Source organism: Salvelinus namaycush, chromosome 19 (assembly GCF_016432855.1).
Source record: "Salvelinus namaycush isolate Seneca chromosome 19, SaNama_1.0, whole genome shotgun sequence".
NCBI lineage: Eukaryota > Metazoa > Chordata > Actinopteri > Salmoniformes > Salmonidae > Salvelinus > Salvelinus namaycush.
In genome coordinates this window covers 24,995,173-25,013,125 of record NC_052325.1, presented here as the reverse complement: position 1 = coordinate 25,013,125, position 17,953 = coordinate 24,995,173, and the positions used below count along the sequence as shown (strand labels likewise).

Sequence of the window (17,953 nt, the reverse complement as noted above, 5' to 3'; positions counted from 1 at the left end):
CTTAAAGCTAGTGAGGGAGATAAGTGTTTCCAGTTTCAGAGATTTTTGTAGTTCATTCCAGTCATTGGCAGCAGAGAACTGGAAGGAGAGTCGGCCAAAGGAAGAATTGGTTTTGGGGGTGACCAGAGAGATATAGTACCTGCTGGAGCGCGTGCTACAGGTGGGCGCTGCTATGGTGACCAGTGAGCTGAGATAAGGGGGGACTTTACCTAGCAGGGTCTTGTAGATGACCTGGAGCCAGTGGGTTTGGCGACGAGTATGAAGCGAGGGCCAGCCAACGAGAGCGTACAGGTCGCAGTGGTGGGTAGTATATGGGGCTTTGGTGACAAAACGGATGGCACTGTGATAGACTGCATCCAATTTATTGAGTAGGGTATTGGAGGCTATTTTGTAAATGACATCGCAGAAGTCGAGGATTGGTAGGATGGTCAGTTTTACAAGGGTATGTTTGGCAGCATGAGTGAAGGATGCTTTGTTGCGAAATAGGAAGCCAATTCTAGATTTAACTTTGGATTGGAGATGTTTGATGTGAGTCTGGAAGGACAGTTTACAGTCTAACCAGACACCTAGGTATTTGCAGTTGTCCACATATTCTAAGTCAGAACTGTCCAGAGTAGTGATGCTGGACGGGTGGGTAGGTGTGGGCAGCGATCGGTTGACAAGCATGCATTTTGTTTTGTTTGCATTTAAGAGCAGTTGGAGGCAACGGAAGGACAGTTGTATGGCATTGAAGCTCATCTGTACGACTGCCTGGCTGGTGTGGTTGAGGACATCAGCCTTTTACTCCCATAACACTGGCCATAGGGGAACACCAGCCAGCCATAGGGGAACACCAGCCAGCCATAGGGGAACACCAGCCAGCCATAGGGGAACACCAGCCAGCCATAGCGGAACACCAGCCAGCCATAGGGGAACACCAGCCAGCCATAGGGCAACACCAGCCAGCCATAGGGCAACACCCGCCAGCCATGGCGGAACACCAGCCAGCCATAGGGAATACCAGCCAGCCATAAGGGAATACCAGCCAGCCTTAGGGGAACACCCACCAGCCATATGGGAACATCAGCCAGCCGTATGGGAACATCAGCCAGCCATAAGGGAACACCCGCCAGCCATAGTGCAACACCCGCCAGCCATATGGGAACATCAGCCAGCCGTATGGGAACATCAGCCAGCCGTATGGGAACATCAGCCAGCCATAAGGGAACACCCGCCAGCCATAGGGGAACACCCGCCAGCCATAGGGGAACACCAGCCAGCCATAGGGAACATCAGCCAACCATAGGGGAACACCAGCCAGCCATAAGGGAACACCAGCCAGCCATAAGGGAACACCAGCCAGCCATACGGGAACACCAGCCAGCCATACGGGAACACCCGCCAGCCATAGGGGAACACAAGCGATCCATAGGGGAACACCCGCAAGCCATAGGGGAACACCTGCCAGCCATAGGGGTACACCCGCCAGCCACAGGGGAACACCCGCCAGCCATAGGGGAACAGCAGCCAGCCATAGGGGAACAGCAGCCAGCCATAGGGGAACACCCACCAGCCATAGGGGAACACCCGCCAGCCATAGGGGAACACCCGCCAGCCATAGGGGAACACCCGCCAGCCATAAGGGAACATCAGCCAACCATAGGGAACATCAGCCAGCCATAGGGGAACACCAGCCAGCCATAGGGGAACACCAGCCAGCCGTATGGGAACATCAGTCAGACATAGGGGAACACCCGCCAGCCATAGGGAACACCCGCCAGCCATAAGGGAACACCAGTCAGACATAGGGGAACACCCGCCAGCCATAGAGGAACACCCGCCAGCCATAGGGGAACACCCGCCAGCCATAGGGGAACACCCGCCAGCCATAGGGGAACACCCGCCAGCCATAGGGGAACACCCGCCAGCCATAGGGGAACACCCGCCAGCCATAGGGGAACACCCGCCAGCCATAGGGGAACACCAGCCAGCCATAAGGGAACATCAGCCAGCCATAGGGGAACACCAGCCAGCCATAAGGGAACATCCGCCAGCCATAGGGGAACACCCGCCAGCCATAGGGGAACACCAGTCAGACATAGGGAACGTCAGTCAGACATAGGGGAACACCCGCCAGCCATAGGGAACATCAGTCAGACATAGGGGAACACCCGCCAGACATAGGGAACACCCGCCAGCCATAAGGGAACACCAGTCAGCCATAAGGGAACACCAGTCAGACATAGGGGACCACCCGCCAGCCATAGGGGAACACCCGCCAGCCATAGGGGAACACCCGCCAGCCATAGAGGAACACCAGTCAGACATAGGGGAACACCAGCTAGCCATAGGGGAACACCCGCCAGCCATAGGGGAACACCAGTCAGACATAGGGGAACACCAGCTAGCCATAGGGGAACACCCGCCAGCCATAGGGGAACACCAGTCAGACATAGGGGAACACCAGTCAGACATAGGGGAACACCCGCCAGCCATAGGGGAACACCAGTCAGACATAGGGGAACACCCGCCAGCCATAGGGGAACACCAGCTAGCCATAGGGGAACACCCGCCAGCCATAGGGGAACACCCGCCAGCCATAGGGGAACATCAGCCAGCCATAGGGGAACACCCGCCAGCCATAGGGGAACACCCGCCAGCCATAAGGGAACATCAGCCAGCCATAAGGGAACAGTACAGTGTCAACCTGTCTGACCGGCTGGCTGGTTTCGGTGAGAACATGAAGGGCACTCCAGATTATATATTTTTCTGTCCTCCCTGGGCTACGTCCCAAATGGCACTGCATTCCCTATATACAGTAGTGCACTACTACTTGTGCACTATATAGGGAATAGGGTGGCATTTGGGACGTCACTCTGCTCTGCTCTCCACTATGCTGATGATTGTCCCTTTTGTGAAAGGAGTAGAAGAAAGAAAATCTAAATCTGCCTCGGCTGGGCTCATCCTCCCCAAGCACTGCTTTCTACCCTCCCCTCTTCCCTTCATCCGATCATCCCTCTCTTTCCCCCTCTCTGGTCCCCTACATATCAAGACATAAATACGGAGTGAGCTGAGTGTGATTAAGAGGTTCTGTTTTAATACCAAGGGGACTCAGGGAACAGGCCAGTCAAAAGAGAGGGGGGAGAGAGAGCGAGAGGGAGAAAGAGAGAGAGATGGGGGGGGGAGAGAAGAGAGAGAGAGAGAGAGAGAGAGAGAGAGAGAGAGGGAGAAAGAGAGAGAGAGGGGGAGAGAGAGAGAGAGAGGGGGGGGAGAAGAGAAAGGGGGAGAGAGAAGAGAGAGAGGGGGAGAGATAGAAAGCGAGAGAGAGTGAGTTTTTATAAAACCTTTTTTTTATACTTAATTATTAACACAAATAATGGCACACTGTGCCTTTTCAGAAATTAAACAAATTCAAAAAGGCACTCGCACATCTGAGCAATCTTATTTGCAGGTGCATGGCAACAATTGAACAAGATGAAGGAAAAAGGAAACCGCACACTGCTCTTGATAGTATCACGGATATTTAATAAGCTTTACGTATCGGCCACACGGCCAGAAATTAAACAACAAATGTGTCATTTCTAATTAAAAATAAATTCAATTAAATAAAAAAACAAATATATACGTTCAGCTTATTTCATCAACAAACAATAGTTTCCCCTCCTCCACAAAACATACCGCTCCTTCATAAGCCCACTTCTCCTCAAACAATGGGAGGTACTTTACAGCCGAGAAGAACTCAAAATCCACTTTTATTCTGACTTTGACTAATCCTTTAAGAACACATCGTACATCCTGCCCATATGCCGTGTCTATTTTATGTTTCCTACTCAGAACAATGGACATCTAAGCTTGTCCCAAAATAACATGGAACAGTTGACATTTTATTTTCTGTTGCTTACTGTATTGAAACCCCAAAATAAAAACAGTGTTATTGAAAATCTCCCCTACAGCTGTAAACAAAGACTCCAGTATTTAAAAGAGGCTTTATGCTCTCACACTCCATAAAACAATGAAACATTGTATCTCTTATGTTACAAAAAGGACATCCATCTCCAACGTCTGAGTTAATAACAGATACAAAAGCATTAACTGCAATGATGCCATGCAAAACTCTCCATTGCCCTTTTGTAACGGTGGCTTGTACAATGCTCTCTGTGTTGGCTTTACCTTGTCACCAATGCCCAGTTTTACCCTCCAATGAGTGTATTTTCTATTCTTCAATTTATCTTTATTCAAAACCTTGACACACCCCCTTTATTTATATATATATATATATATAAATAAATAAAAGTATTTCCCATTCACCACATCCAAACCCACCTTTTCCAACTCTCTCAAATCCAGTAATAACGCCTTTCTTTCTGACTCTGGGATATTGGGTGTAATCCCTAGACTTGAAATGGGTTGTTTTCATCTTGTACCCTATTCTTGTGATTATTAAGCATAAACCACTTTTTTTACTGACAGAGCCTTCATGCAGCCACATTTCCGGGCCATAAAGCAACCTTTGAATAAACTGAAACCGGAAAGCAGCAGCCCTACTAGCAAGATGTACAAGACCTTGTACCCCCTCCTCTTTTGACACCAGTGCCACAGTGCAGAGGCAACCATATTGTTAACAATAATAGTGTGCCCCCTGTATGACATACGAGATAACAACCAACGCCATCTCCTCATCCTCCCTTCTACCATTTCAAGCACCCCATTCCAATTTTTTCCCATTGTCCCCTCATCCCGTAGGTACACTCCAAGATACTTAAAACCTCCCTTACACCCTTCCAGCCCCCCTGGCAAAGCCATGATCCCTCCAGACCATTTCCCAATCTGTAAAGCACAACTTTTTCCCAATTTACCTTTGCAGAGGATATTCCCCTAAACCGATCATCCATGAGACTCAAACTATCCACCTCAGCTTAATTTTTCACTGAAATAACTACATCATCAGCATAGGCTGAGAGACGAATAGGAATATCCTCTGAAAGGTTCACCCCTTCAATGCGACTTCTAATGCTATTTAGTAGTGGCTCTATAGTGATGCATATAACATTCCTGACAAAGAACACCCCTGCCTAATACCTCTACACACTTTAAAAGGAGCACTCAAGCCACCGTTAACTTTCAATACACTTTCAGTGTCACCATATATCACCCTGATCATGGCAATATAACCAGAGCTGAAAACAAATTCCTCAAAAGTGTGTCATAAGTATTGATGTTCAACTCGGTCAAATGCCTTTTCCTGATCAATTGAAATTAGACCAGCATCCAACCCAATAGACCTAGAAACGTCAAAAAAATCCAGAATCAGGTTAATGTTATCCCCTATCTGCCTGCCGGGAACACAGTAGTACTGGTCCGTATGTATGATTTGCCCCATCACCTCCCTTAGCCTGCTGGACAAAGCCGTGGACAGGATCTTATAATCAGTGCACAATAAAGTCCCCGGCCTCCAGTTCTTCAGTTTTTCACTAGTGTCACCCATTTTTGGCAGATGGGTGAGGACAGCTCTCCTGCAGCTTATCGGTAGTAACTTTCGGTCAAACTATCATTAACTACTGCTAGCCAATCCTCTCCTAACATGGCCCAAAATACTTAAAAAAGTAAAGTAAAGCCCATCAATGCTTGGTGCACATCCATTTTACATGCCTTTTAATGCAATGTATAGCTCCTGCAAAGACAATGGTTGCTCTAGCTCTACCTTCTGCAGCCACCTATGGGATCCCATCAAGGAGCTGCTGTGTCACTGTTTTATCCTCTTTGTACTCACACTTGTAGAGCTCAGCATCGAACTCTGCTCCCCTCTTTCTAATTTCACTTGGGATAGTGAGCTCTTGTCCAACAGCTGATTTGAGGCAATGAATAATTCTTCTTTGTCCATTCTTTTTCTCTAAACCGAATAAAAATGTGGATGAGGGATCCATTTCAGAGATTCCCTGAAACTTTCTTCTCACCAATGCCCCCTGTGCTATGATGCCCAACAGGTCTGGCAATGCGGCTTTTTTTCTCTTGAGTGCCTGAGTATGGCCTTAATCTCCTGTGGTCTCAACCAACGTCAGGAGTTCCACTATTTCAGACTCTAGGACGTTCATTGATCTGGTGATGTCTCTGGTGACATTCATTGTGTACTGAATCTGGATTTTCCCTATATCCCACCACTGTTGAAGGGATACAAAACTGGCCTTTGAGACCTCCACCGCTCCCAGAAAAAAACTACAACATTTCCTGAAGTGAGCATCACTCAATAAAGTTATATTAAAATGCCAATATGCGCTTTTGGGTTTTACAGCGTTAATGAACACCACCTCTGTTATTAAACAATGATCAGAACATCCCACTGGGGTTTTATCACACTGGATTTACAGACCTGAGATTGATGCTCAAAACAATGAAACCTATATAACCTGGTCAGAGAGATGGTGTTCTCTCTCACTTTAGACCATGTGTTCTGTCTCGTGCCTCCATGTTGGCTCCAAACATCACACAGTGTTACAATGAAACCTATCTAACCTGTCCAGAGAGATGGTGTTCTCTCTCACATTAGCCCATGTGTTCTGTCTCGTACCTCCATGTTGGCTCCAAACATCACACAGTGTTACAATAAAACCTATCTAACCTGGCCAGAGAGATGGTGTTCTCTCTCACATGGGTCCATGTGTACTGTCTCGTGCCTCCATGTTGGCTCCGCCAAATATCACAGTTCATATGTTACAATAAGGCAATATTGTTACAATATGAGGTTCTTTGTGGTTTCTATCTAAATCACTGACTGTGCAGTTAAAGTTCCCAGCAAGAAATAAATAATCATCTTCAGTGTTACATTTCTCAATGGTATTTGGATAGCCACACCCCCACTTTTTGAGCTTTTATGACTACACACCACCGAACAACCCAACGCAGCAGGAATCTTTACACAATGTCGGCAAATATGTTTTTCAAACCCCAACCCTCCATGAGTTGCTACTGCAACTGGCCCCACACACTGGTTGCACACTGGAGAAAAACCACCTCAACTTTCACACAACCCTTATATGTGCTTAGTGACATTGAGACAAAGATAACCTTAAAACAACTAAATAATATATATACACATATTGAAAACACACCGAAACCGCGTCCCTGCTCACCGCGTCCCTGCTCACTGCCAGCATATATATGTGTGTGTGTGTGTGTGTGTGTGTGTGTGTGTGTGTGTGTGTGAGTGAGAGAGAATACCACATTGTGAAAGAAAGGAAGGTGAGGTTTTAAAATAGACTAAATCTTTATTAACAAACTAGATAACAGTTAACAGTAACCAACAGTGCCCATATCCCCCACTGTGCTTGGGCAGAGGTTTATACAGTAAAGCAGAGCTTTCTGTCTAAACTGCACAAGTGTGACTTTATTTGCAAGAGCCGTGGTCAAAACATAACTCTTGGCTGCAGACTACAGGCCTTGGGACACCACAGTGTCAGGGAGGGGGTGTGTCTGTCTCTGTGGCTGTGTCTGCAGGCCCAGGGAAACGACCGTGTCAGGGAGGCACGGAGGGAGTGTGTCTAGCTCTGTGGCTGCGGCTGCAGCCTGATAATTGGTTATTGCAGCTGGTTTCCTCAGTTTGGGTTTGATTACTGTCCATTCACGGCAGGAACTCACTGATCACGGTGCAGAATCCTAGACTCACTGACCACGGTGCAGTAGTGTCAGACTCACTGACCACGGTGCAGTAGTGTCAGACTCACTGACCACGGTGCAGTAGTGTCAGACTCACTGACCACGGTGCAGTAGTGTCAGACTCACTGATCACGGTGCAGTAGTGTCAGACTCACTGACCACGGTGCAGTAGTGTCAGACTCACTGACCACGGTGCAGTAGTGTCAGACTCACTGACCACGGTGCAGTAGTGTCAGACTCACTGACCACGGTGCAGTAGTGTCAGACTCACTGACCACGGTGCAGTAGTGTCAGACTCACTGATCACGGTGCAGTAGTGTCAGACTCACTGATCACGGTGCAGTAGTGTCAGACTCACTGACCACGGTGCAGTAGTGTCAGACTCACTGACCACGGTGCAGTAGTGTCAGACTCACTGACCACGGTGCAGTAGTGTCAGACTCACTGATCACGGTGCAGTAGTGTCAGACTCACTGACCACGGTGCAGTAGTGTCAGACTCACTGACCACAGTGCAGAATCCTAGACTCACTGACCACGGTGCAGAAGTCTCAGACTCACTGACCACGGTGCAGAAGTCTCAGACTCACTGACCACAGTGCAGAATCCTAGACTCACTGACCACAGTGCAGAATCCTAGACTCACTGACCACAGTGCAGAATCCTAGACTCACTGACCACAGTGCAGAATCCTAGACTCACTGACCACGGTGCAGAAGTCTCAGACTCACTGACCACGGTGCAGAAGTCTCAGACTCACTGACCACAGTGCAGAATCCTAGACTCACTGACCACGGTGCAGAAGTCTCAGACTCACTGACCACAGTGCAGAATCCTAGACTCACTGACCACGGTGCAGAATCCTAGACTCACTGACCACGGTGCAGAAGTCTCAGACTCACTGACCACAGTGCAGAATCCTAGACTCACTGACCACAGTGCAGAATCCTAGACTCACTGACCACGGTGCAGAAGTCTCAGACTCACTGACCACAGTGCAGAATCCTAGACTCACTGACCACGGTGCAGAAGTCTCAGACTCACTGACCACAGTGCAGAATCCTAGACTCACTGACCACAGTGCAGAATCCTAGACTCACTGACCACGGTGCAGAAGTCTCAGACTCACTGACCACAGTGCAGAATCCTAGACTCACTGAACACAGTGCAGAATCCTAGACTCACTGACCACGGTGCAGAAGTCCCAGACTCACTGACCACGGTGCAGAATCCTAGACTCACTGACCACAGTGCAGAATCCTAGACTCACTGACCACAGTGCAGAATCCTAGACTCACTAACCACAGTGCAGAATCCTAGACTCACTGACCACAGTGCAGTAGTATCAGACTCACTGACCACAGTGCAGTAGTATCAGACTCACTGACCACGGTGCAGAATCCTAGACTCACTGACCACGGTGCAGAAGTCTGACTCACTTACCACGGTGCAGAATCCTAGACTCACTGACCACGGTGCAGAATCCTAGACTCACTGACCACGGTGCAGAATCCTAGACTCACTGACCACGGTGCAGAAGTCCTAGACTCACTGACCACGGTGCAGAAGTCTCAGACTCACTGACCACGGTGCAGAAGTCTCAGACTCACTGACCACAGTGCAGAATCCTAGACTCACTGACCACAGTGCAGAATCCTAGACTCACTGACCACAGTGCAGAATCCTAGACTCACTGATCACGGTGCAGAAGTCTCAGACTCACTGATCACGGTGCAGAAGTCTCAGACTCACTGACCACAGTGCAGAATCCTAGACTCACTGACCACGGTGCAGAATCCTAGACTCACTGACCACGGTGCAGAAGTCTCAGACTCACTGACCACAGTGCAGAATCCTAGACTCACTGACCACAGTGCAGAATCCTAGACTCACTGACCACGGTGCAGAAGTCCTAGACTCACTGACCACGGTGCAGAAGTCTCAGACTCACTGACCACAGTGCAGAATCCTAGACTCACTGACCACAGTGCAGAATCCTAGACTCACTGACCACAGTGCAGAATCCTAGACTCACTGACCACAGTGCAGAATCCTAGACTCACTGACCACAGTGCAGAATCCTAGACTCACTGACCACAGTGCAGTAGTGTCAGACTCACTGACCACAGTGCAGAATCCTAGACTCACTGACCACAGTGCAGAATCCTAGACTCACTGACCACGGTGCAGAATCCTAGACTCACTGACCACGGTGCAGAAGTCTCAGACTCACTGACCACAGTGCAGAATCCTAGACTCACTGACCACGGTGCAGAAGTCTCAGACTCACTGACCACAGTGCAGAATCCTAGACTCACTGACCACAGTGCAGAATCCTAGACTCACTGACCACAGTGCAGAATCCTAGACTCACTGACCACAGTGCAGAATCCTAGACTCACTGACCACGGTGCAGTAGTGTCAGACTCACTGACCACAGTGCAGAATCGTAGACTCACTGACCACAGTGCAGAATCCTAGACTCACTGACCACGGTGCAGAAGTCTCAGACTCACTGACCACAGTGCAGAATCCTAGACTCACTAACCACAGTGCAGAATCCTAGACTCACTGACCACAGTGCAGTAGTGTCAGACTCACTGACCACAGTGCAGAATCCTAGACTCACTGACCACGGTGCAGAAGTCTCAGACTCACTGACCACAGTGCAGAATCCTAGACTCACTGACCACAGTGCAGAATCCTAGACTCACTGACCACGGTGCAGAATCCTAGACTCACTGACCACGGTGCAGAAGTCCTAGACTCACTGACCACGGTGCAGAAGTCTCAGACTCACTGACCACAGTGCAGAATCCTAGACTCACTGACCACAGTGCAGAATCCTAGACTCACTGACCACAGTGCAGAATCCTAGACTCACTGACCACAGTGCAGAATCCTAGACTCACTGACCACGGTGCAGAAATCCTAGACTCACTGACCACGGTGCAGAAGTCTCAGACTCACTGACCACAGTGCAGAATCCTAGACTCACTGACCACAGTGCAGAATCCTAGACTCACTGACCACAGTGCAGAATCCTAGACTCACTGACCACGGTGCAGAAGTCTCCGATTCACTGACCACAGTGCAGAATCCTAGACTCACTGACCACAGTGCAGAAGTCTCAGACTCACTGACCACGGTGCAGAATCCTAGACTCACTGACCATGGTGCAGAATCCTAGACTCACTGACCACAGTGCAGTAGTATCAGACTCACTGACCACGGTGCAGAATCCTAGACTCACTGACCACGGTGCAGAAGTCTCAGACTCACTGACCACAGTGCAGAATCCTAGACTCACTGACCACAGTGCAGAATCCTAGACACACTGACCACAGTGCAGAATCCTAGACTCACTGACCACGGTGCAGAAGTCCCAGACTCACTGACCACAGTGCAGAATCCTAGACTCACTGACCACAGTGCAGAATCCTAGACTCACTGACCACAGTGCAGAATCCTAGACTCACTGACCACAGTGCAGTAGTGTCAGACTCACTTACCACAGTGCAGAATCGTAGACTCACTGACCACAGTGCAGAATCCTAGACTCACTGACCACGGTGCAGAAGTCTCAGACTCACTGACCACAGTGCAGAATCCTAGACTCACTGACCACAGTGCAGTAGTATCAGACTCACTGACCACATTGCAGTAGTATCAGACTCACTGACCACGGTGCAGAATCCTAGACTCACTGACCACGGTGCAGAAGTCTCAGACTCACTTACCACAGTGCAGAATCCTAGACTCACTGACCACGGTGCAGAATCCTAGACTCACTGACCACGGTGCAGAAGTCCTAGACTCACTGACCACGGTGCAGAAGTCTCAGACTCACTGACCACAGTGCAGAATCCTAGACTCACTGACCACAGTGCAGAATCCTAGACTCACTGACCACAGTGCAGAATCCTAGACTCACTGACCACAGTGCAGAATCCTAGACTCACTGATCATGGTGCAGAAGTCTCAGACTCACTGACCACAGTGCAGAATCCTAGACTCACTGACCACGGTGCAGAATCCTAGACTCACTGACCACGGTGCAGAAGTCTCAGACTCACTGACCACAGTGCAGAATCCTAGACTCACTGACCACGGTGCAGAAGTCCTAGACTCACTGACCACGGTGCAGAAGTCTCAGACTCACTGACCACAGTGCAGAATCCTAGACTCACTGACCACAGTGCAGAATCCTAGACTCACTGACCACAGTGCAGAATCCTAGACTCACTGACCACAGTGCAGAATCCTAGACTCACTGACCACAGTGCAGAATCCTAGACTCACTGACCACGGTGCAGAAGTCTCAGACTCACTGACCACAGTGCAGAATCCTAGACTCACTGACCACGGTGCAGAATCCTAGACTCACTGACCACAGTGCAGAATCCTAGACTCACTGACCACAGTGCAGTAGTGTCAGACTCACTGACCACAGTGCAGAATCCTAGACTCACTGACCACAGTGCAGAATCCTAGACTCACTGACCACGGTGCAGAATCCTAGACTCACTGACCACGGTGCAGAATCCTAGACTCACTGACCACGGTGCAGAATCCTAGACTCACTGACCACAGTGCAGAATCCTAGACTCACTGACCACGGTGCAGAAGTCTCAGACTCACTGACCACAGTGCAGAATCCTAGACTCACTGACCACAGTGCAGAATCCTAGACTCACTGACCACAGTGCAAAATCCTAGACTCACTGACCACAGTGCAGAATCCTAGACTCACTGACCACGGTGCAGTAGTGTCAGACTCACTGACCACAGTGCAGAATCGTAGACTCACTGACCACAGTGCAGAATCCTAGACTCACTGACCACAGTGCAGAATCCTAGACTCACTGACCACAGTGCAGAATCCTAGACTCACTGACCACAGTGCAGAATCCTAGACTCACTGACCACGGTGCAGAAGTCTCCGATTCACTGACCACAGTGCAGAATCCTAGACTCACTGACCACAGTGCAGAAGTCTCACTCACTGACCACGGTGCAGAATCCTAGACTCACTGACCACGGTGCAGAATCCTAGACTCACTGACCACAGTGCAGTAGTATCAGACTCACTGACCACGGTGCAGAAGTCCTAGACTCACTGACCACGGTGCAGAAGTCTCAGACTCACTGACCACAGTGCAGAATCCTAGACTCACTGACCACAGTGCAGAATCCTAGACTCACTGACCACAGTGCAGAATCCTAGACTCACTGACCACGGTGCAGAAGTCCCAGACTCACTGACCACGGTGCAGAAGTCCCAGACTCACTGACCACAGTGCAGAATCCTAGACTCACTGACCACGGTGCAGAATCCTAGACTCACTGACCATGGTGCAGAATCCTAGACTCACTGACCACAGTGCAGTAGTATCAGACTCACTGACCACGGTGCAGAATCCTAGACTCACTGACCACGGTGCAGAAGTCTCAGACTCACTGACCACAGTGCAGAATCCTAGACTCACTGACCACAGTGCAGAATCCTAGACTCACTGACCACAGTGCAGAATCCTAGACTCACTGACCACGGTGCAGAAGTCCCAGACTCACTGACCACAGTGCAGAATCCTAGACTCACTGACCACAGTGCAGAATCCTAGACTCACTGACCACAGTGCAGTAGTGTCAGACTCACTTACCACAGTGCAGAATCGTAGACTCACTTACCCCAGTGCAGAATCGTAGACTCACTGACCACAGTGCAGAATCCTAGACTCACTGACCACAGTGCAGAATCCTAGACTCACTGACCACAGTGCAGAATCCTAGACTCACTGACCACAGTGCAAAATCCTAGACTCACTGACCACAGTGCAGAATCCTAGACTCACTGACCACGGTGCAGTAGTGTCAGACTCACTGACCACAGTGCAGAATCCTAGACTCACTGACCACAGTGCAGAATCCTAGACTCACTGACCACGGTGCAGAAGTCTCAGACTCACTGACCACAGTGCAGAATCCTAGACTCACTAAGCACAGTGCAGAATCCTAGACTCACTGACCACAGTGCAGTAGTGTCAGACTCACTGACCACAGTGCAGAATCCTAGACTCACTGACCACGGTGCAGAAGTCTCAGACTCACTGACCACAGTGCAGAATCCTAGACTCACTGACCACAGTGCAGAATCCTAGACTCACTGACCACGGTGCAGAATCCTAGACTCACTGACCACGGTGCAGAAGTCCTAGACTCACTGACCACGGTGCAGAAGTCTCAGACTCACTGACCACAGTGCAGAATCCTAGACTCACTGACCACAGTGCAGAATCCTAGACTCACTGACCACAGTGCAGAATCCTAGACTCACTGACCACAGTGCAGAATCCTAGACTCACTGACCACAGTGCAGAATCCTAGACTCACTGACCACGGTGCAGAAATCCTAGACTCACTGACCACGGTGCAGAAGTCTCAGACTCACTGACCACAGTGCAGAATCCTAGACTCACTGACCACAGTGCAGAATCCTAGACTCACTGACCACAGTGCAGAATCCTAGACTCACTGACCACGGTGCAGAAGTCTCCGATTCACTGACCACAGTGCAGAATCCTAGACTCACTGACCACAGTGCAGAAGTCTCAGACTCACTGACCACGGTGCAGAATCCTAGACTCACTGACCACGGTGCAGAATCCTAGACTCACTGACCACAGTGCAGTAGTATCAGACTCACTGACCACGGTGCAGAATCCTAGACTCACTGACCACGGTGCAGAAGTCTCAGACTCACTGACCACAGTGCAGAATCCTAGACTCACTGACCACAGTGCAGAATCCTAGACTCACTGACCACAGTGCAGAATCCTAGACTCACTGACCACGGTGCAGAAGTCCCAGACTCACTGACCACAGTGCAGAATCCTAGACTCACTGACCACGGTGCAGAATCCTAGACTCACTGACCACGGTGCAGAATCCTAGACTCACTGACCATGGTGCAGAATCCTAGACTCACTGACCACAGTGCAGTAGTATCAGACTCACTGACCACGGTGCAGAATCCTAGACTCACTGACCACGGTGCAGAAGTCTCAGACTCACTGACCACAGTGCAGAATCCTAGACTCACTGACCACAGTGCAGAATCCTAGACTCACTGACCACAGTGCAGAATCCTAGACTCACTGACCACGGTGCAGAAGTCCCAGACTCACTGACCACAGTGCAGAATCCTAGACTCACTGACCACAGTGCAGAATCCTAGACTCACTGACCACAGTGCAGTAGTGTCAGACTCACTTACCACAGTGCAGAATCGTAGACTCACTTACCACAGTGCAGAATCGTAGACTCACTGACCACAGTGCAGAATCCTAGACTCACTGACCACGGTGCAGAAGTCTCAGACTCACTGACCACAGTGCAGAATCCTAGACTCACTGACCACAGTGCAGTAGTGTCAGACTCACTTACCACAGTGCAGAATCGTAGACTCACTGACCACAGTGCAGAATCCTAGACTCACTGACCACGGTGCAGAATCCTAGACTCACTGACCACGGTGCAGAATCCTAGACTCACTGACCACGGTGCAGAATCCTAGACTCACTGACCACGGTGCAGAATCCTAGACTCACTTCAGAAACACGCTGAAACAGGGCAAACAAGCTGCTGTTAGTCTACAGGCTGACACACACATACACACACTCTCTCTCTCTCTGCAGTAGCTGCTGTTAGTCTACAGGCTGACACACACATACACACACACTCTCTCTCTCTCTGCAGTAGCTGCTGTTAGTCTACAGGCTGATACACACATACACACACTCTCTCTCTCTCTCTGCAGTAGCTGCTGTTAGTCTACAGGCTGACACACACATACACACACTCTCTCTCTCTCTGCAGTAGCTGCTGTTAGTCTGCAGGCTGACACACACATACACACACTCTCTCTCTCTCTGCAGTAGCTGCTGTTAGTCTGCAGGCTGACACACACATACACACACTCTCTCTCTCTCTGCAGTAGCTGCTGTTAGTCTGCAGGCTGACACACATACACACACTCTCTCTCTCTCTGCAGTAGCTGCTGTTAGTCTGCAGGCTGACACACACATACACACACTCTCTCTCTCTCTGCAGTAGCTGCTGTTAGTCTACAGGCTGACACACACATACACACACTCTCTCTCTCTCTCTGCAGTAGCTGCTGTTAGTCTGCAGGCTGACACACACATACACACACTCTCTCTCTCTGCAGTAGCTGCTGTTAGTCTGCAGGCTGACACACACATACACACACTCTCTCTCTCTCTGCAGTAGCTGCTGTTAGTCTACAGGCTGACACACACATACACACACTCTCTCTCTCTCTGCAGTAGCTGCTGTTAGTCTGCAGGCTGACACACACATACACACACTCTCTCTCTCTCTGCAGTAGCTGCTGTTAGTCTACAGGCTGACACACACATACACACACTCTCTCTCTCTCTGCAGTAGCTGCTGTTCATTCTGCTGCAGGCTGTTTTTACTCCTCATAGTATAGTCAATGAGCCACCTGTTTCCCATCTCCTTTGTTTGTATTGAGCTCATTTTGTGGCATCCTCTCGCCCCCACGGAACTGACAGTGTTATTGTATTTAACTCATTTCGTGGCATCGGCCACCCCCCAGGGTACTACTGACAGTGTTAATGTATTTCTACAGAGCTTATTGGACCTCCACGATGGTTGCTAGATACACTTATATAAGGACAATACACTTATATAAGGACAATACACTTACATAAGGCATGAATGGAATATAGCGTACAAACTGTACTCTGCAAGAACACAACGTAGCAAGACCATAACCGATATGTAAACTTATATAACAAGAACATAACAGGAGAGTTAATCTATAGGGCCCTATTGTATCGTAGTCCTCACCATCTCCGTGCTACAGTACACCAGCCCAGTTATGAGTGTGCTGGCATCCACACAAAGGAGAGCACAGAGTTTATTGTACAGTAAAGTCTGTTCAGTGTAGATCACTACTGACACACACACACACACACACACACACACACACACACACGAACTCGCATACACACTCACGCACTCGCACGCTCACACACACAGAGCGGAGCAGAAGTATCTATCCAGAAGAGAATATAAAGTAAGGAAGGCAGTTCCCAGACACAGAATACTATGGTCCTGAGGAGAAGAGCACAGGATCGCTGGGAAAACAATGTTACAGCCAAACACTGCCCTAGTTAACTGGGTTTATTCACCTCATACCGGGGTTGGGGAGGATGTGTGTTTGTGTGTTTGTGTGTGTGTGTTTGCATCCTAATTCACTCATGCCGATTGTGAAGCACAGACACAGCCTCCAGCAGAAATGGATGGTGTGTTAAATGCATCTGTAAAATATGAGACTTTCAGACAGACGTAGTGATTAATTTGATTCATTTGACCTCTCAGTTAGAGATATATATGGGCAACACTAATTTCTCTCATCACTGAGTTTTGTAACACTGTCTCTCTCCCTCACTCTCTCCCTCACTCATCCCCTCACTCTCCCTCTGCCCCTCTCCATCTCCCTATCTCCCTCTTTCCCTCTCCCTCTCCCCCCTCTCTCTCCTCCCCCTTTCTCTCTCTCTCTCTCCCTCACTCACTCCCTCTCTCCCTCTTTCCCTCTCTCCCCCTCTCCATCTCGCCCTCTCTCCCTCTCCCCCTCTCTCTCCATTCCCCTTCTCTCTCTCTCATTCCCTCTCCCTTTTCTTCTCTCTCTTTCTCTCTCTCTCTCCCCCCTCTCTCTCTCCCTCTCTCCTCCCCATTTCTCTCTCTTCCCCCCCCTCTCTCTCTCTCTCTCTCTCTCTCTCTCTCTCTCTCATTCTCTCTCTCTCATTCTCTCTCTCTCATTCTCCCTCTCTCCCTTCCCCCCTCTCTTTCTTTCTTTCTTTCTTTCTTTTTATCTCTCTCTCTCGCTCTCTCTCTCTCTCTCTCTCTCTCTCTCTCTCTCTCTCTCTCTCTCTCTCTCTCTCACACTCTCCCTCTGCCTCCCTCCTATCTCTCCTTTCTCTGTCTGTCCTACAGGAACAGTATAGCAGCATCTGCAGTGTGTGCATTTAACCTTAGCTCCATCACCCAGGCCTTCAACGGGCCCTTCCGTTCCCAGGAGAACCCCCGCTCTACCTGGCTGCCCACCCCAAACCCCATCCCCAACTTCCAGGTTAGTGCTGGTCTGGAGGGTAATCCTGCCCACCCTGTGTATCCCCAGAACCAGGACGAAAGGACACTGCATCCAGGAGGCATTTGATATAAGAACTAGGGATCATGCACCACATAGCCCACATCATTTAAGAAATGCAACCGTA

At 49.5% G+C, this 17,953-nt stretch overlaps 1 protein-coding gene across 1 annotated transcript in view; it reads left to right on the top strand.

Annotated features, from left to right (window-relative positions):
- LOC120063950 (semaphorin-5B-like) overlaps nucleotides 1–17,953 on the top strand; it is a 181,388-nt gene that overhangs the window by 98,307 nt on the left and 65,128 nt on the right. The window contains exon 8 of the mRNA XM_039014259.1: nucleotides 17,673–17,808. Within this exon, the coding sequence (XP_038870187.1) occupies nucleotides 17,673–17,808 (136 nt within the window). The remainder of the gene's footprint in view (nucleotides 1–17,672; nucleotides 17,809–17,953) is intronic.